This window comes from Boleophthalmus pectinirostris, unplaced genomic scaffold (genome assembly GCF_026225935.1).
Source record: "Boleophthalmus pectinirostris isolate CB_2022bp ecotype Guang Dong unplaced genomic scaffold, ASM2622593v1 HiC_scaffold_8, whole genome shotgun sequence".
NCBI classification, from domain to species: Eukaryota; Metazoa; Chordata; class Actinopteri; order Gobiiformes; family Gobiidae; genus Boleophthalmus; species Boleophthalmus pectinirostris.
This window is the reverse complement of record NW_026571515.1, coordinates 21,098,453-21,125,920: the sequence shown is the minus strand read 5'-3', so window position 1 is coordinate 21,125,920 and position 27,468 is coordinate 21,098,453. Positions and strand designations below refer to the sequence as shown.

The 27,468-nt window shown below is 40.8% G+C and overlaps 1 protein-coding gene across 1 annotated transcript in view; it reads right to left on the bottom strand.

The window, feature by feature from the left end:
- Positions 1-1,408: 1,408 nt before the first annotated feature.
- The window catches only part of tafa5l (TAFA chemokine like family member 5, like), a 52,370-nt gene continuing 26,310 nt past the window's right edge, over positions 1,409-27,468 (bottom strand). The window contains exons 3-4 of the mRNA XM_020922504.2: positions 9,380-9,507; positions 1,409-1,456 (exon numbers count right to left, since the gene is read on the bottom strand). Of these exons, the coding sequence (XP_020778163.2) occupies positions 1,409-1,456; positions 9,380-9,507 (176 nt within the window). The remainder of the gene's footprint in view (positions 1,457-9,379; positions 9,508-27,468) is intronic.

Sequence of the window (27,468 nt, the reverse complement as noted above, 5' to 3'; positions counted from 1 at the left end):
GTCATCACACAGCACTGTTTGTTTACATGTGGCGCAGCAGAACTATCACTTTAGCTGAGAAAATAAGTCCAGCGGCAGAAATATTAAATAGTGAGACCAATATGAGTTTATGGATATAACAATAGCACGGAGCAGTGAGAACAGCCGGAACAGAACCTGCTAAACTTCTATCACTGTCACAATCCTTATTGAAGGTAAGCACGGATTCGCTGTATGCTTTGGAGTTTATTTCATATGAGTTTTTCTCATATGAATAACATCAGTATGCCTGATAGGGCTTCTCAGTTTCATACAAATTGTTTTGCTTCCTGTTTACAGCTGGATTCTGTAGTTTTTCTAACGTTACTAGCGATGGCCACAGCTTATGAAAAAAATAGTTTGAGATTTTTCAAAAATGTTAAAAATTAACACAGTTAAAATAGATTTGCATTAATATGTTAATAATACGATACTTTTTACAGCAATATTATAATACTCATTGCAACAAGTTTAAAGCACAACTTTCTATACATTATTTATAAATGGACCTAGCTAACCCAAAGTGAGCATGGGAGCACCATCAACTTTAGCTCCACTTGACTTTACATAAAAAAATTGTCACCCCTTTCTCTGTAACTCAAACTTAGTCCACTTCTTTACAGTCTGGATTATTCTATCCGTGGTAATAAGTAGTTTCAATATTATCGTTTATAGTGATATTTTTCTTTAGCAATATTTCACACTTCAGAATTTGTTGTTGTGACAGGCCTTACCCCAACACCGCTCGCTCTCCCCCTCCGAGGATATCATACCTTTCATACCGCCTAGTGAAGACAAATTGCCTGCTTGTTTTGGGGGCCAGCCTCCAGAGGGCGATTCATATTAATAGCTGGCTGGCAGAGGAGAGCAGCCATATGCAAACTCCATTAACAGGTTAGGCAGAAACGGTGACCCCTAGTGCCACTGTGAGCTAAACACAGCGGGACAGGACACAGCTGCAGGTGCATGTCCTCGCGCGTCCATGGCGACCGCTTCATCACGTAGCCAATAAGGCAGGGTGGTTTGAGTGCTTTATGTTTATGCTAATACAATATAACCATTTAAGTTAATTCACTAGAGCAGAGAATTACTATTACAGTGTGTATACTAAGATTTAAAGAGTGCCTTGTGGTGTGACGTGAACGGGTAAGGGTGTGTAAGCTGGACGGCATTTCTGTTTTGCTTTGGTTCACATTGAATTTTGAGAAACAGTATTCTGACCTGATGCTACCTGACCTGTGCTTACTTCAACATATGAACAAAATACTTCAAACTGTGTATAACTAAGCATAATAACATGTTAAAAGGGCAATGATGGCATATGCGGTTGAATATTTTGTAAACAAATATGTAAAATGTACTTCAGCCTCACAGCAAGAAGGTTGCAGGTTCAATCCCTGGGCTGCCATGGATTCTCTCTGGGCACTCCAGCTTCTTCCTACAGTCCAAAGACAGAGATGTATAGGTGAACATGTACATTTCCAGTGGTAAATGACTGTGTCTGTGAATAATTTTCCTGGAACTAACCAGAGATTTTATAAGCAGTTTCCCGCAGAGTAATAAAAGCACCAAGACAAGACCCAAATGGTAATGCAGTGTAATGAATGGATGACAGAACAAAAACATACAACGCTGTCATACATATACATCTCTAGTACATGTTTTATAGTAAAATGTTACATATATAAGATATTACCCAAACAGTACTCTTCAGGGTAACATTGTAAACAACATAACATCATTAGATCACCATGTTACCTTTTATTATTTTGAAAATACCATATTCGCCAAAAATCTTCCAGCAAACATAAGGAGGGTACACATAGAGCCCAGGAGAGATTGCTAAATTAGTAAAACAACTAAAACCTCTTTAGGCATGTTTTTCATTAAGGAACACTATAACATGGTAGAAAGCTTAAAAAAATAAAATAAAATAAAAAATCATTAAAAAAACATAATACGCCTCTTTAACAAAATATAGTGTCGGGGTAGGTGTAACTGGCATCATTATTCTAAATCACATGCTTGGGTAATTGGCAGGGTCCAGTTAAATCCAGCTTCTATTCCTCAAACTGTATTGATTTGTGGCTGCCTGTCAGCCACCAGCCCACACTTCATATCTCTAGAGAAAGTTCTTTTCTATCAAACACTAAAAGTAGAATGTTGTTAAGTTTGTACAATAAGATTCCTAATAAACCCTGGATCCACAGAAGACTTTCTTTTTTAGGGAAAATATCCTCCTCATCCGTCTCTGGCACTCCAGTGTGATCAATGGTCTGTATAGATTTCTCATTTGTGTTTATCTTCCCGAATGTGCTTTTCTTCCATTTTGGGTCTTAGCACAAATACCTTGTCTGTTTTGCTGCCAACAGCTACCTCTACCCACTCAAAAACCAAAGGCTAGTGATTAGCGTCTCCGATAAAAGTCCACTCAGCAGTAGCTAATTGAGGTTGCAGTGGGATATGCAGTGGAATACATAATCTGCAGTGGAGATGTATTTGCCAGAGCTCCAAGCGCCGAGCTCATGGTGCTGTCGGCCTATATTCGAGTGTAAGCAGGGAATGGGAGGAGGTGGGATGTAGGGGTGTGTCAAAATATATACTGTAATACCTAATTGTTGATATCAATATTGCAGGTTTCTTTCTCGATATATCAGCACAAGCATCTTCTGGTTCACAAAATTAGGTGTAGCAGCATATTTCTTATGAGTGAAAGTAACATCTTTATGTAATGCCTGTGGTAGCTTCATCACATAATATTATGAGCAATATATAGATTATTGCATGCAGCGCCATATTGTGATGTTAATGTATCGTGACCCATGTATTGTATTGAAGCTCAAACTTGAACAGCCCTGGAATCAAACCCAGAAATTTCTTGCTGCCACTAAGACGCAGGTCCTGTGTTATGTTCTGTCATGTTCTGCTGAAATCATCCCACTGCACTGTGCTTCTCTCCATCTGCCTCTGCTGTACTCTGTTTCTGATTGTGTAGCACTCCTTAAACATACACGACATTCTCTGTTGACAAAACATACGAGAGAAAAACAGGAAGCCACTGCAGTAAGAATGGCTGCTATGCTGAGCTGTGTAGACTGAACCAAACACTTAATTAAAGTAAGATACAACTAATTGCTTCCACAATTAGTTGTAGCAGACAGCCTGGTGCATGCACCTGACAGCGTGGTGTGCTTGTTAGGGCAGTTATGTTGTGAAAACAGTAAACAACTGTACTGATTATCCAACTGAATCACTGACAACAAAGACAGGAAGAGGGGACTAATAGATCGTAGTGGTACCAGCCTGTTGTATCTGGAAGGTAACAAACTAGAACTTGAGTCTAGAAGATAACAAACTATTGTAGGTGTTGAGTCTTGAAGCTAACAAAGCGGGACTTGAGGCTTGAACGAAACAAACAGGGGCTTGTCAAGTGAAACTTGAGTCTTGAAGTCAACAAACTAGGACTTGAGTCTTGAGAGGAACCAGATTTGGATATCCCTTGGTTGGCACTTTTTCAAGGTGTGCTACATCCGTGTTACACTTAAGACGACGCATTTTGTTGAATCCATCTGAATATATATTACGATGTCTCACCTGGTTCGGTAATATCTTTATGTGTTACCACTATATTATCTTTTACAGCTTTCAAATGCACTGCCTGCACTAGACGCTCCCGCTGAATTGATGACAGGAAATGGTATAGATTTATCAAGCTGAAAATGAACCTGCCATCAAAAGCTCCATATATAAAAGAGACAGATAAAAAATGGCACAGCAGCATCTGTTAAACGTGTCCCTTTTTCTTTTTGCTTATAAGGAACTTATGTGCCAACAAATTAATAAAGGAAAAGCAGACAAGCCCAATACCCATTCTCTAATCTTAAACACTGACTTTTTTCAGTGCTACAACAGTGGAGGTAATTAGCGTATTCTGGCTCATAATGATTTCCATGTAAGAACACTGCCTACATGCCTTTAGTGCTGAGAGAACAGACCCCCATCTTTTGCAGCAGGCGCAGAGTAGCACAGTGTGAAATTGCAGAGCTCCGTGGTGTGAACGGCACAGGAGACTGTATCCATGGCTACTCACTCGTGGACCGGTAGAACACAGTGCCAGGGGAGGGACCATCGTTGGCTGTTTTAGAAGCAGTCGCATTGAAAACAATGTGACCTTACTCCTGTACTTGTACGTGAAGTAAAACTCTCTAGATGTCTTTCTTTTAAAGGTGCATTGTGTAATGTATCTGGTGAAGGTACTGCCAAATAGTTTTCTCTATGGAGATGTTACAGTTTTGTTAGGAATGTTTCACAATATGGTATTAACCAGTATCTTTATAGAGACCAAACCAGACCAAGTTACAGGTCAGATCTGTGGAGAGGTATCATGAGAATTCATGATTTTTTTTTTGCTGTTTTTGAGCTATAAAACCACTTGTAACTTAATAAATCTAAGGCAGAGCTGTTTAATGTCATACTGTGGAACATTTCAGGTAGAGGAATGACACATCCATAAAAACAAGCAGGTGACGGACCCCCAACCATAAAGTTACATAATGCACCTTTAAACAAAAATTCATTTTCTTTATGTGAAAAAAAATTATGTATGTATCCATGGATTTTAGAATGGTAAAAAATTAGGACCATTGCCATAGTGATTAACCATTTAAAACTAAATATTATATCTTGTGATTGGGAAAAAAATCCTCAAAATATATATAACATGAATGTGAAACCCATGAATATCTAAATATATATAACAAAAGTTGCACCTTAACGATAGTATTTTTAGAAGGTCAAAAATGCATAATAATAATAGTAATTCGTTTTCTAATTCTGTATTGTCTGTTTATTAGGGGACACATTTGCAGCAATCTAATTACAAACCAATGTCTTAATAATAGATGATAATAATTGATGTTGTGTTGGTCTTTTTTGAGATTTTGCTTGAAGATTTATAGAACATTATACATAATTCATAAATAATTTCTTTATTTTCTAGCTGACAAATAAACAGTAAGACCAAATGAATAAAGAAGAGACAGGGCTAAGACATAAAAGCCATATCCTACTATTTTAAAATATGCCCAGATGCAAAGTACGTCTCCATAGGCAACAGAGAACATCGGCTTTCTGTAGATTCAGAATCCATAGCTCTGAGCCTGACAAGTTGTGCATATGAATATTAAATCTCACATTCATGATCAGGAAAACGCAGCCCCGCTGCAGTGTGGAGAGCCCACGAGGAGCAGATGATATTGAGGCAGTTAAAAATTGAACATGTTTTGTGTTCATTTACATTTCCCATAGAGTCAGGGGGAGGTCACAGACATATTTCAGTCATTCGCAGCATTCACATCTGGTTCATGATTGGAACACTGGTTAGTCAGCAAGTTCAGTGTTTTCTGTTTCAAACTTTGATGCTAAGCAATTCTTTAAAAAGTTATTACAATGAAGGAAAATCTTTATTAGTCAGGAATTAGAAATGATAGGCGAATCATAAATAGTACTGGCTCTAGATCTGCACAGGTTGAGGAAAATATTTTTACAATTACAAACAAGTTGCCTACCTAACATGTGCTTAACTCAATGTCTTGCCTAGTGTGCGGAGGTGGGTAGAGTGGTCACAATTTACAGTTAAGTAAGTGAAAAGTATTTGGAAAAACTACTATTTAAGAATTGACTAACAGTTTGGATGTAAATTGTATTTAAGATATGATTTATGAATTAATGTAATATAGAACAGACACCACATTAAATAATGTACAGACTCCAAAGAAAAGATGAAAAACAACTACAAAACAATATACCTAAAGGAACAGTGTGAGTTAATTTGCTTATACCAAGTTTTTTGAGCTTTGAGCTTGAGTTGACTGGGCGGCAGTCGGGAACGGGTGTCCCAACGGCCTGGTCCGCACACACAGCACCTGGCTGTGACGACATGGAATGTCACCTCGCTGGGGGGGAAGGAGCCCGAGCTTGTGCGGGAGGTTGAGAGATACCAGCTATATATATTCGGTCTCACTTCTACGCACAGCTTGGGCTCTGGTACCCAACTCCTTGAAGGGGGTTGGACCCTCCATTTCTCTGGCGTTGCCCACGGGGAGCGGCGGCGAGCTGGTGTGGGCTTGCTTATAGCCCCACAGCTCAGCCGCCACGTGTTGGAGTTTACCCCGGTGAACGAGAGGGTCGTGTCCCTGCGCCTTCGGGTTGGGGACAGGTCTCTCACTGTGGTGTCGGCCTATGGGCCGAACAGGAGTGCTGAGTACCCGGCCTTCTTGGAGTCCCTGGGAGGGGTACTGGACAGTGCACCGACTGGGGACTCCGTTGTTCTACTGGGGGACTTCAACGCCCACGTGGGCAACGCCAGTGACACCTGGAGAGGGGTGATCGGGAGGAACGGCCTCCCCGAACTGAACCCGAGCGGTGTTTTGTTATTGGACTTCTGTGCTAGTCACAGTTTGTCCATAACAAACACCATGTTTGAGCACAAGGGTGTCCATAAGTGCATGTGGCACCAGGACACCCTAGGTCGGAGGTCGATGATCGACTTTGTCGTCGTGTCATCTGATCTCCGGCCGCGTGTCTTGGACACTCGGGTGAAGAGAGGGGCTGAGCTGTCAACCGATCACCACCTGGTTGTGAGTTGGATCCGCTGGCAGAGGAGGAAGCCGGAAAGGACCTGGCAGGCCCAAGCGTATTGTGAGGGTCTGTTGGGAACGTCTGGCAGAGCCCTCTGTTAGGGGGATCTTCAACTCACACCTCCGGGAGAGCTTCTCCCAGATTCCGGGGGAGGCTGGAGATATGGAGTCCAAGTGGGCTATGTTCTCAGCCTCCACTGTCAATGCGGCCGCTCGTAGCTGTGGGCGTAAGGTCTGTGGTGCCTGTCGCGGCGGCAATCCCCGAACCCGGTGGTGGACACCGGAAGTAAGGGATGCCGTCAAGCTGAAGAAGGAGTCCTATCGGGCCTTGCTGGCTCATGGGACTCCTGAGGCAGCTGACAGGTACTGGCGGGCCAAGCGTGCTGCAGCCCGTGCGGTCGCAGAGGCAAAAACTCGAAGCTGGGAGGAGTTCGGGGAGGCCATGGAGGAGGACTATCGGACGGCCTCAAAGAAATTCTGGCAAACCATCCGGCGCCTCAGGAGGGGAAAGCAGTTCTTCACCAACACTGTTTACAGTGCGGGGGGAGAGCTGTTGACCTCGACTGGGGATGTTGTCGGGCGGTGGAAGGAATACTTTGAGGATCTCTTCAATCCCACTGTCACGTTTTCCGAGGAGGAAGCAGAGGCTGGAGACTCAGAGGTGGACTCATCCATCACCCTGGCTGAAGTCACCGAGGTGGTTGGCAAACTCCTTGGTGGCAAGGCTCCGGGGGTGGATGAGATCCGTCCTGAGTACCTTAAGTCTCTGGATGTTGTGGGGCTGTCTTGGCTGACACGCCTCTGCAACATCGCGTGGCGGGGGACAGTACCTCTGGACTGGCAAACCGCAAACCGGGTGGTGGTCCCTCTGTATAAGAAGGGGGACCGGAGGGTGTGTTCCAATTACAGGGGAATCACACTCCTCAGCCTTCCCGGTAAGGTCTATGCCAGGGTACTGGAGAGGAGAATCCAGCCGATAGTCGAACCTCGGATTCAGGAGGAGCAGTGTGGTTTTCGTCCTGGCCGTGGAACACTGGACCAGCTCTACACTCTCCATAGGGTGCTCGAGGGTTCATGGGAGTTTGCCCAACCAGTCCACATGTGCTTTGTGGACTTGGAGAAGGCATTCGACCGTGTCCCTCGTGGTGTCCTGTGGGGGGTGCTCTGGGAGTATGGGGTCCGGGGCCCTTTGCTAAGGGCTGTCCGGTCCCTGTATGACCGGAGCAGGAGCTGTGTTCGCATTGCCGGCAGTAAGTCAGACCTGTTCCCAGTGCATGTTGGACTCCGCCAGGGCTGCCCTTTGTCACCGGTTCTGTTCATTGTATTTATGGACAGAATTTCTAGGCGCAGTCAGGGGCCGGAGGGGGTCCAGTTTGGGGACCACAGGATCTCATCTCTGCTGTTTGCAGATGATGTTGTCCTGATGGCTTCATCGAACCAGGACCTGCAATGTGCACTGGGGCGGTTTGCAGCCGAGTGTGAAGAGGCTGGGATGAAGATCAGCTCCTCCAAATCCGAGGCCATGGTTCTCAACCGGAAAAAGGTGGCTTGCCCTCTCCGGGTGGGTGGAGAGTCCTTGCCTCAAGTGGAGGAGTTCAAGTATCTCGGGGTCTTGTTCACGAGTGAGGGGAGGATGGAGCGTGAGATTGACAGGCGGATCGGTGCAGCGTCTGCAGTGATGCGGTCGCTGTATCGGACCGTTGTGGTGAAGAGAGAGCTGAGTCAAAAGGCGAAGCTCTCGATTTACCGGTCAATCTACGTTCCTACTCTCACCTATGGTCATGAGCTCTGGGTAATGACCGAAAGGACGAGATCGCGGATACAAGCAGCCGAAATGAGTTTCCTCCGCAGGGTGGCTGGGCGCTCCCTTAGAGATAGGGTGAGGAGCTCAGTCACACGGGAGGAGCTCGGAGTAGAGCCACTGCTCCTCCATGTTGAGAGGAACCAGTTGAGGTGGCTCGGGCATCTGTTTCGGATGCCTCCTTGACGCCTCCCTCAGGAGGTGTTCTGGGCATGTCCCACCGGGAGGAGGCCACGGGGAAGACCCAGGACACGCTGGAGGGACTATGTCTCTCGGCTGGCCTGGGAACGCCTCGGGATCCCCCTGGAAGAGCTGGAGGACATGTGTGTGGAGAGGGAAGTCTGGGAGGCCCTCCTCAGACTGTTGCCCCCGCGACCCGACCTTGGATAAGCGGAAGAAAATGGATGGATGGATGGAGCTTGAGTTTTTTAAACTCTTTCTAGCCAATTAACCCTTTCCTCTGATGAGACAGCTGTCCTTCATCTACTTTTCCTGTAATTAAAGTTGGAAATGAGCTGTAACATCTAGAAGTTCACCTGCTCGAAGAGTTACTCTAACTTTAATCTTGGGAAGTGTCCAGAATACTTTTAAATGTTAATCCTTAATGCTAATGCAGAGCTAATCTAACAGCTCAGTCATGTTCAAACTCCAGTCTTCTCTGTATCCTTTATACTGGCACTCGACCAAACGCATTAATATTAAAGGCTATGGCTATGAGTTTGCCATTAAAATAATGAGTGTGGGAGAGCCAGACCTCAGAGTTGTAGGTTGTGCGAGCCAGTGTTTTTGTCCTCTTTAATCCTGGAGACTAATCTGCTGTTTTAGTCAAAATCCTGGTTCTAGCGCTGGGCCCAAACTCCACATCGCCCACAGCTTCACAGTAGAGAGGTTGGATACATTAATGAGTTGCCTTGTAGATTACCGTGACGGTCTTGATGCGGCCGCTGCCTTTGGTGCAGGTCCATCCCGAGCGGTTGAACAAGAGACTGCAGAGCTCCCCCTCCAGGCACGGGGTCATCTCACACCACTGTCTGCTCCTGACAATACGGGCTAACAGAAACACACAAAACACATAACAATAAAATGTAATATTTGAAATAGACATTTAAAGTCCTATAGTGCTGCCAATAATATTAGTCTGTGTAATATTTTCCTAATTGTCTCTTAGGATCCAAAAGTTGAAGCAGAGTTAACATATGCTTCTTATGATTTACATTTCCCATTTACAGATTGAGATTATGTGTCACTGCAACATTATATTTACATACAAGTATAACAGTATTGTATTTTGATAGTTTCTTTGGTAAATGGTTGCAGCCGGGAAGAGAGCCCATGGTACCAAGGTAGTAACAACCACATAAGTGCTACACCTTAAATCAATGTTTCCCAAACTTTTTTCTGGGGACCTATATTTTAAAAGTCACAAACCTTTGCGACCCAAGTCAGTAGACATTATTCCTAAATCACAAAATAAAGGTGGATTTGACCATTGTTGAACATTAATGAGGATATTTTATTGTTGATTGAGTGATAGTATCTCTCTGAACAATTAGTATTACTCAAATTTTAAACAATGAAAAACTAACTGAACCTTTCTCTTTTCAACATTCAATTGAACCAGCAATATTGGAAAAAAATAGTTCTCATGTGTCAGAACTGTATATTGCAGACCTACATGCAGATCGTGAGAAGGTGACCCCAAAAAAAATTTCTTGTGACACACCAGAGGGTCGTAACCCAGTCTTTGGGAAACAATGCCTTAAACCAACATACCACCAGTAAGTACTATTTTGGCTGACACTATCTGAATTTTGCACAATGTGACATGCAAGAGAATGCTCAGTGAATGCGTACACAGTGATTGTCTAAAACACTACAATCTCACACCAACAAAGTGTACTGAAAAATCTTTGGTATTAATTAAAGGGTTTTGTTGAGTCTACTTCAGGCTTACTCTGAGCAAAGATGTTTGAACTGAATATTAAAAATTGCCTTATGGAGCACAGTGCAGTAAGCAAATGACGGAAGATGGCTGGAAACTCTTGCAATGCTCCACAGACATCCTCCTCATATGTACATGATTGTATGAGCCTGTCCTATTCATTTGGGTCTCTCAGAGGGACCACCAAATCTAAATTGCCTGTGGTGGTAACCTTTACAGAGCAGCTGGTGCTTCATAAATTACTCTTCACTGCAGCAGAACACTGAGGTTTTTTATGTTTTTGACATTTTGTTAAATTAAATCCTACTTGAAATGGTGGTTAAATAATTTTCTGGACGAGAGTCAAAGTAAAATATATTATTAAATAGTGAAATGTGCAGGACATGATTTTTTTGGAAAGTAGTTGCTATTACAATTTCACCCCTGTACAAAATGTGTGTGTAGTGTAGCTGGATAGAGAAGCATAAAATAATTGCGTGTTTAACTGCTAAGCTGAATATTTGAGTGAGTTGTGAGGCCAGATAGAGTGCTCTAGTGGTGAAAATAATTTTGGAAGTCATTAGTGGAAAATTTCCTGGATATCATTTTAAAGTAGGGTTCTCCAGTATTAAAGAAGGGTTGTTCAGCATTGAAAATAAGATCCTAAAACCAGTACTGGAACTAGATACTTATTTGAGCAGCTATTGACACTATAGGCACATTTACAGGACAGAACATTTCCAAGAATAGCCATCTTGAGCTGTATCAGATCAAGTATAAGAGTACAAAGACATGGACCACTGTGGAACCTATTGGACCACTGAAGTATTACAGATAGATATACGGCCACATGGTAATATAAAAGAAAGTACTAGGATTTAATGTTGAAAATGACATCCAATTGTATAAAGAATGTTTTTTTTTTATTATCATTGGTCATTGGAATCTGTTTCAAGCCTATTTCTTAGTATCAAAATTGAGTTTGGAATTAAATTCTAATTTAAACATCCCTGAAACAACATTTGATCACAAATCACTTCTTCAGATTGACCCCTGATTAGTTGCCCCGTGCCTTGGATATATTTGTCCCTGCTACATATTCCACCTACTATCTCTTTCTTGCAGTGTAGCTGTCTGAGGCGGATTCCATGAGCTTTGAGGCCTTAGGCAGGTACATTCCGAAAAGCATACATTTCACTTGGATGATGGCAGAGAGGTGGTCTTTTTTATTCAAAATTCGCCATAGTAACCGAATAAAATTAAAACAAGTTATTCTGGTGAAACAGACACAGACTGTCCCCAGTTGTCAGTCTGCGGGACTCAGAATTAGCATCCCCTTGTAGTCCACGCTGATAAGCTCTGATTGTTCTTTACACAGTGCACTAAAGCAACACTGAAAGGTTATCTGCTCTCCATGGACCTGGCCATGGCTCTGCTCCTGCTATCCCACAATCCCTCGGGGCGTCACATTGTGGAACATGGTGGGCCAATTGAAAGAGAGGAACCACAATTCATTGAATGTCCATAGAGATGAGGCAAAAACAGGGAGACAGAGGGGATTTGGAGAGTACGCCTGGTGGTATTTCACTGTGAGGTATTTCTGGCCCGGGCTTAGATATCAGTCTGGAATTGGTCTTTAGAGTGTCAGGCTGCAATTGCCACTCCACTATAAGGATCTGTCGTCTTGTGGTATTTATCAAGCTCAACGTATGTAACCACACACAAGCCCGCATCGAATTACTGCCCGGACAGTCAGTCTCCCTTAGCAAATAATAGATATTGTTGACACATGGGAAGAGCAGCAGTGCTTTTTAATCTGCTCTCACACTGTAGGGAGATGGCACCGTGAGACATCCGTGGAACAAAACAAGCCAGAAAGCTGTCATCTCTCTCCTCCAAGCAAGCCGAAGAAAATATTAAAGCTTCTTCAACTCCAGAAGACACTAGCTCTGGCCCTAGTCAAAAATAGTTTGGTTAGGTAGGGAAAAATTCACGTGACCTAAGCAGCGTGCTGTGGTGAATTTAGATTTTCGAAGCCATCTGTCAGGCGCAACAAAGCATAGATTTATCAGCCGGTTGCAGATGTAGTTTTGAGTACATTACAGAACCAGCAACACTCCATTTCCAGGGGCATGGCATAAAAAGCTGAGTTGGCAAAGCATTGGGATTGCTGACTAACCGTGGAAAGCAAAAGCCAGAGCGGAGCACTGGACGAGGCGGGCTCCAATAAATGCATTTTTCAGCGGCTGCCACGGGATACGGCCACTCGATAACTCGCCCTTGTAACTTTTTCAATGCCATACACGACACGGTGACTTGATCTATGATGACTTGATGAGTTTCTGTGCGCCGCAAGCCGTGGAGCGGTGGTTTGGTGAAATGGGGAGCGCAGCTGTTTTAACTTCATCAGCAGCAGTGGAATGAATAACGCGAGCCGCATCAACACTGTGCAGTTTGGCTAGAGCGCTGTCTCCATCCATCAAAACAGTCTGTCAAAAACGCTGGCACGCACAAATGTGTAAGCTTTCTGAAGGCTTGCACAGCGCTGCCACCTATTCTTAACAGTCACATCTTTAGCTCACAGGAGGATTCTGAGAGGAATATTAATGTAGCTGTATGTTGAGTTCAAGCACACAGACTTGTGCCGTGAATGTTGGTTAGATGTCTGATGTATGTATATATGTATGTATATGTGTAGGCCTGTCACGATAAATACTATATCGAGTTATTGTTCAGAACATGTTTGATGGAACAATCATTTTTGAGGGTCATTATTTATCATGGTAGTTTTTCTTTGTACTGTTGGGGTCTTTTTGTTATTTTTATTGTTCTATGATGAGATTTGAACTGTAGAGGGTAGAAGAAATTACTCTGATTTTTATAGATACAAACTAAGTACTTAAATGTTTAATTAAGCTATGTTTATGTTAAACAAAGAAATATTTTTGGGGGGATAATTTTACTTACATCAGTGGCATAAATTATGTTCAATATTATCATAGTCTATATTTTCTTACATATCACACTTCAAAATTACAGGCCTATGTATGTGTTTTACTTTTTCTTATTATGGTTGCCATTTGTTGGACTTTTGAGCATTTGAAATATAATATTTGGTTTCCAATTGTTAAAGTCAATGGTAACAGTCCTTTTCATCATGTATTAGTTGCATAATATTTGTATTCATGGGTAGGACTATAGTCGGTTAAAGACATGCCCTGTGCATCAGGTAATAGTCTAGAAGAGGGCACAGTGGGGTGCTGGCAAAAACTCTTTTAACTTTCAGATCCTGTGCAAAAACAGCTATGAACAAGTAAACAGCATTTTAAGTGAAAAGGCAGATTAAAGTCTTTGTTAACTCCCAAAACTCTCAATCAACTCTTGATTTCTACTTTTAATTTTTGTCCCTATAACTCCCTATAATCCCAATGAATTATTTAGTCAAGTAATAGAAATGGATGCCTGGCCTTCATTTGTTCATTGCTTTACGAGGCAGAAATGAAATAAAATATTTGTGGACAGGGTTTGATCTGTGGTCAAATCTATGATTGGTGTTTTTTTGTTTTGGTTTTATAGTCCCAATCTTCCCCATGTCCCATCTGTGGTTGAAATAAAGTTCATCTTGTGTGACAGTGCAGTGAGCAGCAGCAGTGGTGATAATGGAACATCTGGCCCTGTTGGTTGAAGCAGACACAGTCTGGTTGACTCCTGGGCGGCCCTCCCTGTTCCCATCTCCCAGAGAGACACACTCAGGGACAGAGGACTGGGGCCAGGCCTCGTCAGCTGCCAATGTCCCTGCTGGCCCCTGGCTCTGGACCTCCCCCCAGATCACACACGAGCCCATCTGTCCCCTCCTGCACTGTGCCAGGCCATGTCCAGCTCAGCAGAAGACCACACGCCAGACGGGACTTAGAGCAGGGAGCGTGATCGTCTGCCTGATGAAATTCTGTCATAAGTGACATAAAATTTTTACCCAGGCCACAGGCGGTTCATTTAAATTCAGATGAGTAAGAAATTAGAGGGGAAGTGACTAAAAATAGACTGCTTGGCTGAAAGATAGCAGGAATCAAAAGCTACTCATTTTGGGTAATTGAAAAATGTTGTTAAATGCCACTTGCTAAATATTCAACAAGATTAGCATCATGCTGCAGTATAAACAGTAATTAGCAGGAATTCTGGACAATGTTCATTAAGCTCCAATCATGGATCAATGTGCACCACCAGTCTGGTCATCAGGCTTTTCTAATTCGGACGCAAAATTCACTATTTTACATAATGCAACAGCCAAAAGTAGCAAAGCTGCTTGAGTTTTTGTGTTTGGTTCTGGTACTGTTGCCACATTTGTACATTGGGACTTTTGTTCACAGTATGTTGAGGCTCTACAACAAGTCTGGCCTTGTGATAAACACAGGCATGGAAACACAGAGTGGTTGGTCAGAGGCCATGGTGTTCTGGAGGAGAATCATTGTCTGTGTGAATTTAGTCTTACTAGTGGCAACAAAAAAGGCCAAAGACGCAGATTGATGGCCTCTCTTCTGTCGGTCTACCACAAGGCAACTGTGGCTTTATCCATTTACAGAAGTAGCTTACCACCAGTGAGTGTCTGTCATGTACAGTGCTTTAAAAGGCTTACCAAACTCGCTAATTTCAATACAAATGTGAGGCATATTTTTATCAGCTGATTGGCTTGTTAGAATTAAGTATTTATATTAAAGCCAAATCAGTCTGTGTTTGAGAATATTATTTTCAGAAGCTTAATTCTAGCTTTAATGAAATTGTACAAAGCGTTCTCTGTACTTTATCTCAAAAGCCTATGCAGAAAGCTCTTGCAGCCTGCAGAATGTTATCACTATGGCCATCAGGCATCAGAGCAATGTGGTGGCATGGCAACAACAGGCCAATACCAGAGAGGGAGGGAGAGGAGCAGATTAGAGGCAGACGAGACGCGCAGCTAATCCTCCCGTGTACAGAGCACCCAGAGAGCACCCCAGTCTAGCACAAAGGGGGGTATAAAGGCTGGAATCTGGCTCAAAAATAGGAACATAAAAAGCAATAACAGTACCACAAACAAGACTTTCTCCATCCCCACGGAGAAGTTTTATTTACTGTTTCGAAGTAAATAGGGACTTTTTTACTTCTTGCCCCATTATGTTAAGATTTATCCAATTAGATTAAAAGAAACTTAAAGAGTGCAGATGTCCATTAGGCCCTTAAAACATGGCTCTGTACTTAAAGCTGCTGTTTTTATCCTTTAGCTCTTTTTCCCAACAGTAAGCAAACAAAAATGTAATCACTTGATGAGACTTTATGCATGAATACTCCAAGACTATAGAATAGCCCACAACGTTTAATGCTATTGTCAACACATTGTAAATTTAGCATATAACACCAATGTTGTCACCATACTAAAATTTCAATCTCGATTTAAAGTAGAGACTCAATATTCAATAGACTTAATATTCAATTCCGATTCTGATACCACAGTAGTAATAAAAAACACTATTAATTTACAGACTTCCTTAAGCCAGGATCTGCAACATGCACTGGGGCGGTTTGCAGCCAAGTGTGAAGCGGCTGGGATGAAGATCAACTCTTCCAAATCTGAGGCCATGGTTCTCAACCAGAAAAGGGTGGCTTGCCTTCTCTGGGTGGGTGGAGAGTATCTCGGGGTCTTGTTCACAACTGAGGGGAGGATGGAGCGTGAGATTGACAGGTGGATCGGTGCAACGCCAGCAATGATGCGGGTGCTGTATCAAACTGTTGTGATGAAGAGGGAGCTGAGCCAAAAGGCGAAGCTTTCAACTTACCGGTCAATCTACATTCCTACCCTCACCTGTGGTCATGAGTTTTGGGTAATGACCGAAAGGACAAAATCGAGGATACAAGCAGCTGAAATGAGTTTCATCCCCAGGGTGGCTGGGCACTCCCTTAGAGATAGGGTGAGGAGTGGGAGGAGCTCGGGGTAGAGCTGCTGCAACTCCACGTCAAGAGGAGCCAGTTGAGGTGGCTTGGGCACTCAACTAGTTTTCAACATTAAATCGTAGTACTTTCTCTTATATTACCATGTGGCCTTCCATCTGTGTCACCTAGGTCTGTTCCACTGTGGTCCAGAGGAGTGAAATATGTATCTATGTTTTGTTATACTTGTTCTGATACAGCTCAAGATCATTCCAAAGCTATTCAGGAAGGGTTCATTTTCAAGTGAATGTGACTTTTTTTTTGTGTCGATACTTGCTCATATTAGTATCGTTTCGATACAATAGAATAGCAATAGGAAAGTTTAATTTTTGCTGGGTATACGACTTATATTTCTCCTGTTGCCTGGAAACAGTGGGAAGGAACAAGCACATCAGATCTGTGTGCACAGCTTAATACAAGTTAGTTTTCTAAGCAGATATCAGGTGTGCTAACCTGTGTCGAGCTGGGGATTCACAAACAAGGGTAAAATCCAATATGACATAAACTGATGGTCCTTGAAGAGAAGTTGTGAGGCAGAAAAAGCTCTCATCGTTCACGGCTACAGGGCAAGTGAGGATGTTTATTGAAGTTTGAGCGCTGACGTGTAATCCCGGGCTGCCAACGTGCCAATCAAGCTAACTGGCACAAGAGGTGTTGGAGAGCTGTATTTATGTGAGGTTTATACAGGATTCATTAGAAATACTGACAGGGGTAAATCAGCCAAATCATGCCCGAACAAACAGCTGAATAAATACATATCTTCAGTGCGCTCATATGTGTACACATGGCTTAATCTAATCATTTTCTGTTAAAATATTTCAGTTACAACAAAAGAGCTACACATTTCTTCTGCAAAACCTGAAAAGAAATTACTAAAAGATCCCAAAAAAAGTTTGGACTGTAGCAAAAAAAATCACATATAAACAGGAACAATAGGTGAGGTATATGCTAAAAATGTAGGCCAAAATTTTCTTAGATTTTGTTTCATGTACACAGCATTTGTACTGGCAACTAAAACTTCATTTGAGAATTCACATTTCATGTGATTGGTTAAATCCACTCAGAGCATGATAGATGTTAACCAACAAGAGGAGGGGGTGGGGGAAATGTCTTCTATTAGTGTTTCAATTATTAGTAGTATTATTGTTAGTAGTATTTCAAACCTGTTTTCGATACAAAAGCACTTTTTAGACAATAATATAATTTACAACCTAAAATAATAGTATTTTGTATTATGTCATGTGGTGTTGCATTTATAACCAAGAAATCATTTATCAATACTTGCTTAAATGAGTATCTACTTTCAATAGTTACTTTTGACAACCCTTCTTTCTATTGAGACTTTGTAGGGTATATATTGTCTGCATAGTTTTTCCCTGCAGGGCTCAGGATTTCCCTTATACTTAGAACACATATCTATGCAGTTTCATGTACACATCCAATATATGACAAACAAAGTACTGTACATTTAAAGAGCTCAGGCCTTAAATCCAAGTGGGACTTCAGCTCAGATATAATATTTGCTTTTGGCTCACTTTCGCTTCAGAAGTGCGAACTGTTTTGCTTTGAACTGACTAGCACATAAAAAAATAATAACACATCTTTGGAACAGGGCTGTCATAACATAGCATAACATAACAGGTAAACATGACTGCAGAGAGAGAGTAAGTATTATACTCTGCACTAAACATCACGATTGTTTCAAAGAAAGTGAACATTGCCTAGAATGTCCTTCAACCTACATTTTATTCTGTACATCTGTTCAGCAACTTCTCACTGCAGTGTATATACAAGTTTTTTCAATCGCTTTGACACTTTTCGCTATTGGAAATTGACATTTGCAAAAACAGCTCACATAGAAATCCAAACAGTTTCAGTTTCCATAAACACAAATTTATCAGAGGAAGATAGAGTTTTTCTGGATTGTATGTAGGATGTCTCTATTCATTGTCGGTGCTCTGCTGAGGCCCTTGTCCCTTTCTGACTCAGGTGAAATCATTTGTTGTTAGATTTGAGGTGCTCATAAAATTGAACTTTTTTCTGTTATGTTTGAATTTTTTCATTAAAAGTAACAGAATTTTGGCCAAAGTCCTTAACCACCTGAGGACAGACTGGTTGTATTAAACAAGGTCAATTCACTGAATTCACAAATGTTTGTGAATGAGAGTTACATGAGAAATGTTCTGAGAAATAGCTTTAGAACAGTGAACTGATGAGACATGTTCCAAATGATTTGACCACCTATGCTGCTGTTCAGATATATCTAACTAAAGTTTCAAAAAGTGTGCTAAAAATCGAATAACCTAAACCACCTCATCAAATGCCAGTCAGTTATTAAAAGCATTCACTTCTACAATGTTATGGAAAAATACATTAAATTACACCTTTCTTTTAAATTATTGAAAGGTAAAAAAGCTATGAAAAGTTATTAACATGGCTCTGAACAAGGTTGAATATATTTTCCAGTACAGATTTTTACAGGCATCTATCCTTCCAGGACAAATATATATGAGTTGTCAGTCCAGCAAGATGGAAAGGTCAGGTCTACATGATACAGGCTATACAATAATAATCAGATCAGTTCAACAGCAAGAGAAGATTTTCAATAGGGCTGGACAAAAAACTAAATCACAATATTCTCACTATATAAATAAATATATTTTCTGAACATATATTAACAAATTTAAAAAAAACTTTAAAAAATCATTGCAATCTGTGACCAATCTGATATGATTTCCATATTATTTTCAGGACTATTTGTCTGGAAGGGACATGGCTGAACTGCATGAAACTGATGAATATTAAGGGGAATATTTACAGCACCAAAAGGGGTTTGGTGCAGTATGCTGGGCTGTGTGCCAGCCTCACAGTTAAAAGGTTTCTGGATCTGACAGTTCGAGGACTGACTCTACTCTTCACCCTCTTTCATGCCTGTATTTGTTTTGTCAAAAACTAAATCAAAACCATTCCAAACATTTTGTATTTTCACACTGTTGAATATCATTTTGAGACTTGTGCTCTAGCTCAAATGAAACTTAAAATGCTCTAGATGATCTTGCAAGTATTTCTTTTTCTCAATATGTTAGAACTAAGCAAAGTCTGTGTCCTCTGTTCTTGCGCTGCCTTTAGTCCCAACCCTTTGTAGCTATAATATCTGAATTTACACTGCGGTTTATCAAACACATAATCCGCAGTGCACTGACTTTGAGAAAGCAGTCTATATGTAACAAGAACACAAAAATGAGGACATAAGTTAGGCCTGGTTTTTCTTTTGACTTTGGTCTATATTTAGTCTTATTATCACTGACCCCTTTAGCGGCAGCATTCTGTTTGCATATTTACATAGAAACTAGAACATGGTGTATGGGCCCAAGTCCAGCCCACTGTTACAGCGGACTTTAAATAAAGGGCTGACGTCATGACGGCACGCAAACAAACAGAGCAAGCTGAACAGATTGTGAAGTTTATCTTTGGCTCTGTTTCACTCGAGATTCACAGCTTAAGAGATGGAGATATTGTAGGCTGTATGGGAATATAGGTTGAACAAGTTTACTTTGCAAGGTGATCTGCTAGAAGTGATAAGGACCTACAAATAGCAACTGCAAAACTTTTTACACCAAAGTTATTCCTCCCATATGTGGTGTTGTAATTTTATTCCAAACGTGTAAGCGAGGTGGGAGTGTTGTTTAAACTTATTAAACTTGTTGTGGTGGGCGCTTTACATGTGATATCTACAGTGTTAGAGTTTTAATGCAGAGAGATTGATTCTAGCCAAAGTCAAGTGTCTAAATACATGAGAAACATTTAAAGGTGCACTATGTAACTTTCTGGTTGGGGGTCCATCACCTGCTTGTTTCTATGAATATGTTATTGCTCTGCCTAGAATGTTCACAGCTCTACCTTACAATTATTCAATTATAGGTAGCTCAAAAATATCTAGAAAAACAGGCATTCAGACTGTAAACAGGGTCGTCACTCCACAGATGTGACCTGTAACTTGGCCTGGTTTGGTCTCCATGAAGATAAAAAGGTTTAATGCCATACTGTGAAACTTTCCAGACAAAGCAATAACATTTCCACGGAAAAAGCATTTGACAGACCCATAGTTAGTTACCGTATTTTTCGGACTCTTGAGCGCACCTGAATATAAGCCGCATCAACTAAATTTTAACTTATTTTAATTTTAAAATTGTGCATACATAGGCCGCACTTGAATCTAAGATGCAGGTGTCCATGTCTTCAAGAACATTTTCAAGTTTGGGCCATCTGCTTTTATTGCCTCTGAAAGCTTTTGTCGTCCTTTTGCACTGAGTCAGTTCATCACGCTGCTGCCGTTAAAATCTCACCATCGACTCACTAATGCTGAGCTCATGTGCAGGAGCTCTGTTTCCTTCTTCCATAGCCACATCAATTCCCTTTAACTTAAAAGCTGCATCATCTGCATTTCTTCATGTGTTTTACATGAGGAGGGTGTGTGTATGAAGTGCTAAATAACTGTAAAACAGTGCAAAAAAGTACATCACCCCATTGCTGAGCATGTCTCCTGAAGAAAAACCCGCTGTCATATCCTCTACATAGACTGAATGGTCCTGTATCATGTCAGTGTCTTGTAGAGGTAAGATCTTAAGACCGAGCCCAAGCCCGACCCGACCCGACCCGAATAGGCCTAAAATGTCAATCATTACTTTGGGTCGGGTCGGGCTTCAAATAAATATATGTTTATAAAATGTATGCTAAAACGATGTGTGGATACTAAACTAAGGAATACTTGTTATAAAATAAATAATATGGATAAAACAGAGAAGTAATGTAATGTAATTGCTATTTAACTACTAAACAGGATCCGCAGAGCCAGAGCTCTGCGCACGTGAACGCCCCCTCTTAATTTAATAATCTTCCCCTCCGCAAGTCTGCATCTATTTTGACCTGGTGTCCCCAATATGGAGGAGCAAGAAGTTAAACTAAAGGCAGGAGAACTGAAAAGACAAACACGCACCTGGTAAGAGTGAGGTGTGGAAAAGCTTCAAATTGATTGTTGAAAATGCTACAGAAACTTGCGTTGGCTTCGCTGAATGTCGTCAATGTGGTGCTTTGCTTTCATACGAGAGCAAAAAGACTGGCACCTCGACGCTGAGCACTGCTCCTCCTCCCGAGTCCTCACAAATAAAATATGACATTTCGGGTTTGCTTCGGGCTCGGGCCTGCAAATCAAGTTAATTGGTCGGGCTCGGGCCGGGTCGGGTTTTAATACCCGCGGGCCGGGTCGGGTCGGGCTGGATTTTTTTAGGCCCGATCTCACCTCTCGTGTCTTGTAGGATTTCAGGAGATTTCAGGCTCTCCTGGGGGTCGGGGATAGGTGTATCGGTCAGGTATGAGTGGATGTCCGGCTGCTGAAGTTTGAGAGGTTTCTTCTCATCATTTACGCACCCACTTGCATTTAACACATACGAGAAAGATGTATCACACTCAATAATGTTCATTTAGCAACTTATTTTATCACATGGTGACAAACTGTTTTAGTGCACTGACAACATCACTAGCTAACATTGCAACTTCATGTTAACGTTAGATCCACGTGTTACCCGCACAGACAGCGGTGCTTTCTGCACTCAGTCTGCACGCATCCACTGTGTTGATGAACAAATAATCCGTTCACATATTAGCCACATCGATATTTAAGCTGCAGGGTTCAAAGTGTGAGAAAAAAGTAGAGGCTTATAGTTCAGAAATTATGGTACACAATGCATCTTTGAACATTCATATCAATTTGGACTAGAGCTCATAAGTTTAAGACATGTTTTCAAAAATCCAGTCTTTACTTTTGATTAAAGCAGTATACAAGCCCATCACTACATTGTTCGTGGGCTAATCAGAATGTGGTGGCTACTTTAGGAGCTAAGGCCAGCCAGATTTATATTTACAAAGCAAATTTCATATATCAAGCAACAAAAATTTGATTTCAAGAACAAATATTTACAATAACAAATTAAAGGTGTACTGCATAGCTTTTCATGGAGGGTCCATCAGCATCTTTTCTCCATGGAGATGTTGCCTGGAATGCTCTACAATACGGCATTGCACTTATTTATTTCTATGGAGACAACAGGCAATGCCATAGGGTCAAGTTACAGGATCTATGAAGAGGAGAGACAGTAAGAATGCAAGTTTAAGTAAATAAAAACCCATGTTATTCAGTAAATGCAAAATGAATATCTTTAAAGCCACACGGGGACATTCCAGACAAAGTAACAACATCTCTATGGAGAAAAGCAGGTGGTAGAACCCTCCATCAATACAAAAGACATCAATACAAGAATGAAAGTTGGTTTCAGTTCTAAAATTAAAAACAACAATGAGACAGTGGCGTTTTTAAGAAATAAAAGTATTGTTAAAATGATGGATTATGGATGTTTTGGTTTTTTTTTCGTTTTTTTTGTCAAACTGAGTTATTTAAATAGCCATATTCCTGAATAACTTTTGTACACTTTTATCAAGCTAGGGTTAATGCTTCTGTTCCCAAGGTATATCTGAGGCGTAGCTGGGTAAATGCCTGTATAAAGCTAATGAAGGTAAACAAGAAACGAAATAGAATTCAGCAGCTTTATTTCTAACAGAGCACTGACTTCAAGGACAAATGACCACATGTCTAATTTCCTTCCACTAACAGCACATGAGAGCGATCCTTCAATCAACATATCACTTCATCTACTGCCCTCGCAAACATGTACCATGGTAACCACATCATCAATATTAATGATGTGGCCTCTCAATTGTCATAATCCTATGATTGAATATTCTATGTAAGGCTATTATCATCATTTATCTTCGGTGGGAATCAAATGTTGCATTAGGTTGCATGTGAAGAACCTGGGCACCAACACTGCATATCAATGAACCAAACATTACGTTTGCAAGCATCAGAATTTTCTATACCGCGTTTGAAGAAAAGGTAGTGGCCCGCACTTACAGCAGTGTGAGAGATATATTAAAATGACCCAGTTGAATATAACTAATAATATCGCTTGGTGAAAAAAAGAGTTTTCAAAGCCCAGGAGATGCAAAAGAATAAACATGTTTATAAGAATGTAAATAGGTTTATGTGCTTATAGAGGCAGAGGGCTTTTATAAGAAATCAAATGAAAAGTAAACCGAGGTGTGTGAGTAAGCTGGAGGTCACAGGTTATCCCCACCTGAGTCTCTATAGTGAGTCTTTTAACTTTTCTGCCTGACTTACGCATACTTACTCATATACAACACATATACTTAGACTTATATTCAAATTTGGCTACATATTTCTGCAAATTCTGTCCAGCCCTCCTACACCTCATTACTGTGTCTTTTGTTTGAGCCCGTCGGATTGATTTTGTTAAGGATGGGTGATATATCGGTTTGTTATTTGTTACTGATATTTTTTGGCACTGCCCTATTCTCTGTGTACCCTTTTTGAACAAACCAGAGTCAAAATGGAAATAGAATAAATATGGCTGTATAACACATTTATGTAAAAAAAAAAAAAAAAAAAAAAGTATATTTGTGAACAGTCTACGAAGATAAGATAAGATAAATTTGTTTTGCTACGGAAAAGTGAAATATTGGTATTGCCAAATACTAGATATCGGCTCAAAGAAATCTATTTCAGCTTATCCCTAGCTTTTGTTTTCAGGAAGACAAGAGAAATGGAAACAGACAATCACTTCTCAAGGTTAAGGTCAAAGTACCAAATCATTTTATAATTTTAGCTATTTAATGTTTAAGGTATTGTCTTGATTTTACTGGTTTTATTTTGATTATTATTTTTATAAGCACAGGTAGAATTTTTGTTTTGATGTTTTGTACAGCACCTCGGAAATGTTCAGTGTGTGATACAAGCTACATAAATAGTGGATTGGACTCACTGTAAAATCGAATTTGTCCTCACTGGAGCTGACGTGACTGTAAAATCGGAGAAACACCTCCAGCCTCCCTCACCTCACTTTACTGTTGAGGGGTCATTTCTATTATCTGCTTTGAATTGAACATTGATGTCCTCAGTTTTAATGCTCCTCCTCCTTAGGTTATGGAAACGCGTCAAGGTAAAAGTGTTGTCACGATACTAAAATTTCAAACTCAATTTTGAGACTAAGGAATACGACTCGATCCTCAATACAGATATCACAATCACTTTTTCTTTAGACAATAAATGTGATTTTGAACATTACATAATAGTACTATCTTTTATATTACTATGTAGTGTTATATCAGCCATAGCGGTTCATGGGCGTGTACTATTCTATGTCGTTTTATACTGCCTTGTGAATGTGACTTTTTTTTTCTTTTGGTATCAATACCTGCTTAAATGAGTATCTGGTTTTGATACTAGTTTTAGTATCAATTAGTATCTTTTGACAACCCTCTGACATCTTACTTGGTGCCATCATTTATTTTTGAGGGGAACATTTTTAAGTCTTTTGCTTATTGGGATTCAATCGAATGTTCTTAATCAAACTCAGTCAAATTTAAAAACTAAAGTGGAAATATAAGATTCTTTATTATTTAGAACTCCAAAACAACCATAACCCTGGGGACAAGAAGCATTAAAATCACATTTCCTGATTGAATAAAAGCTTGTTCATAATCAATATCTGTAACTGTGGGTGTAAGTCTTATTTACCCCTGTGGCCTCTCATCAAACGCTGCTGAGATCTGGTCCTGTCTCCACCGTGCTGGCCATTAACAGAGCGCGGGGTGGGATGCAGCCAGACGCCAGTAATAATCAATTTCCTGCTGCTGTAATCATACGTCCCTCTAAGTGAATTAGCATCTGCTGAGTGTTACTGAGCGAGTTTGTGGAGAGCGGGCCAAAAGCAAAGAGCAGAACTGTGACTCTGGGTTTGCAACAGGGGACACAATTTACAGCAATTACGATTGCGATTAGAGTTTGGAATATTGTGAGAGGCAATCAGCATTGTAGGTGAACTGTCTCCACCAAGCCATCTAATATTCAATGTCCAAGTTCATACAGTGTGACAACAATAGTTACATTTCAAACTTGATTTGATACTAAGGAAAATACTCAATATACATTTTTAGGGCTACGGTTAAAGATTTTTCTATTAATTAATGTAGCAATTATTTTTTAGATTAATTGATTAGTTTGTTAGAATGCAAAAAAGCCCATGACTATGAGATCTGTGCTGCATTTGACCCAGATGAAGCTGAAGTGATGCTGCTGAAGTATATGTACAGACGAAAATGCATATTTAATCAAAAACACTTAACGTAACCTTTCCTGTGTCATTTTGATGTAATTAAATCAGAAAATGTGTTGTTTTTTTTGTTTTTTTAAAGTTATAATTATTACTGTTACAGCACTACCAATTTTGATACCACAATGATAATTAAAAGCATTACTTTTTATTCAGTAGAATGCAATTTGAAACATAATACAAATGCCATGTGTTTAATATTTATCTTTTTATATTGGTAGGAGTGTAACGATATCTAAGTCTCATGATACGATACTGTCACGGTATGAACCTCACGATACGATATTCATTGGGATATGGTGGGGAAGGGATGTAACAATATCCAAATCTCACGGTACAATATTTTCACAATATACATCTCACAGAACGATATTTATTGCAATAGTTTGTGGCTAACAAAGGCTAACAAAACTGTTAATATGCTACATTTTCCTCTGAAAATGCCTTGACAAGACTTAATCCAAAGAACTAAGACTTAAAAGTGTTTCGAACTGTTATTTCTTTATGTAGTCTACACTGAAATGGAGCAAAGGATCATGGTCTATGTAGTTCCCTTTGTCTTTTTTTTTTCTATTGCTGCATCTATGGTCATGAGCTCTGGGTAGTGACCGAAAGGACGAGATCGTGGATACAAGCGCTCGAAATGAGTTTCCTTCGCAGGGTGGCTGGGCGCTCCCTTAGAGATAGAGTGAGGAGCTCAGTCACACGGGAGGAACACGGAGTAGAGTCGCTGCTCCTCCACATCGAGAGGAGCCAGTTGAGGTGGCTCGGGCATCTGTTCCGGATGCCTCCTGGTCACCTCCCTCAGGAGGTGTTCCGGGCATGTCCCACCGGGAGGAGGCCCCGGGGAAGACCCAGGACACGCTGGAGGGACTATGTCTCTCGGCTGGCCTGGGAACGCCTCGGGGTCCCCCCGAAGGAGCTGGAGGACGTGTCTGGGAGTCCCTGCTTAGGCTGCTGCCCTTGCGACCCGGCCCCGGATAAGCGGACGAAAATGGATGGATGGATATTGCTGCACCATAACTCTTAATTTAAGCAAAGAGACTTGTAATTTGATATATTATGATGGTCCACGATATTATTGTGAGAACTTTGATGATACAGTATCATGATATTTTGGTTATTGTTACATCCCTGTATATTAGTTTAACAAAACTATTCAGAAAATATCCAACTTTGTCCTATTTATGTGTTCTTTTGGTTTACTTCTGATATATTTTTTGATAACAGTAATTAAAAAAACAAACAAAAAAAGAAAACATGTAAGAGTAATAGAAATTTAAAACATTATATCCAGATTAGCTGCAATAAAATTCCCACTATCCCTGCGTTAGACAAGCTCCAGAGTCCTGACCGTACTGACAGGTTGTGACTGTGGTGATGGACTGTGGCAGGTCCAGCCTATCGCAGAGCTGGAATCAAACTGCACACATCAAAAGGTTGACAGTGAGAATTGATTTTCTGTTTAAACAACTAAACTACATCAGCGGGGGTGTTAATGATCAGTGCAAGAAGGCGATCCATTTTGGTTAACTTGGACTGCAGTTTTTTATGGGTGAAAGAAACTGTAACGAGAAAATGCAAGTTTAACCAAAATGAGTCAAGGTTATTGAGGCAAGAGGTGTAATGTGAATATAGAGCACAGCCTCAGCCTTACTGTTGTCAGGCTGTGGAACAGAACATTTCCATTAGATTTTTCTTAAATTGTAGAGTATTGGTCAAAGTACCTGGGAAAATGCCAAATAAAAACCTAAAAACATACTTTGGATCCAGTTAAGAAAACAATGCATACCTACTTGTGATTTTATTTTTATTTTTTTTTATGTTCAAGGTGAAATCTCAAGAACAAAAAGGTGACCTGAATAAATGTCTGGATCAGAGTTGGAC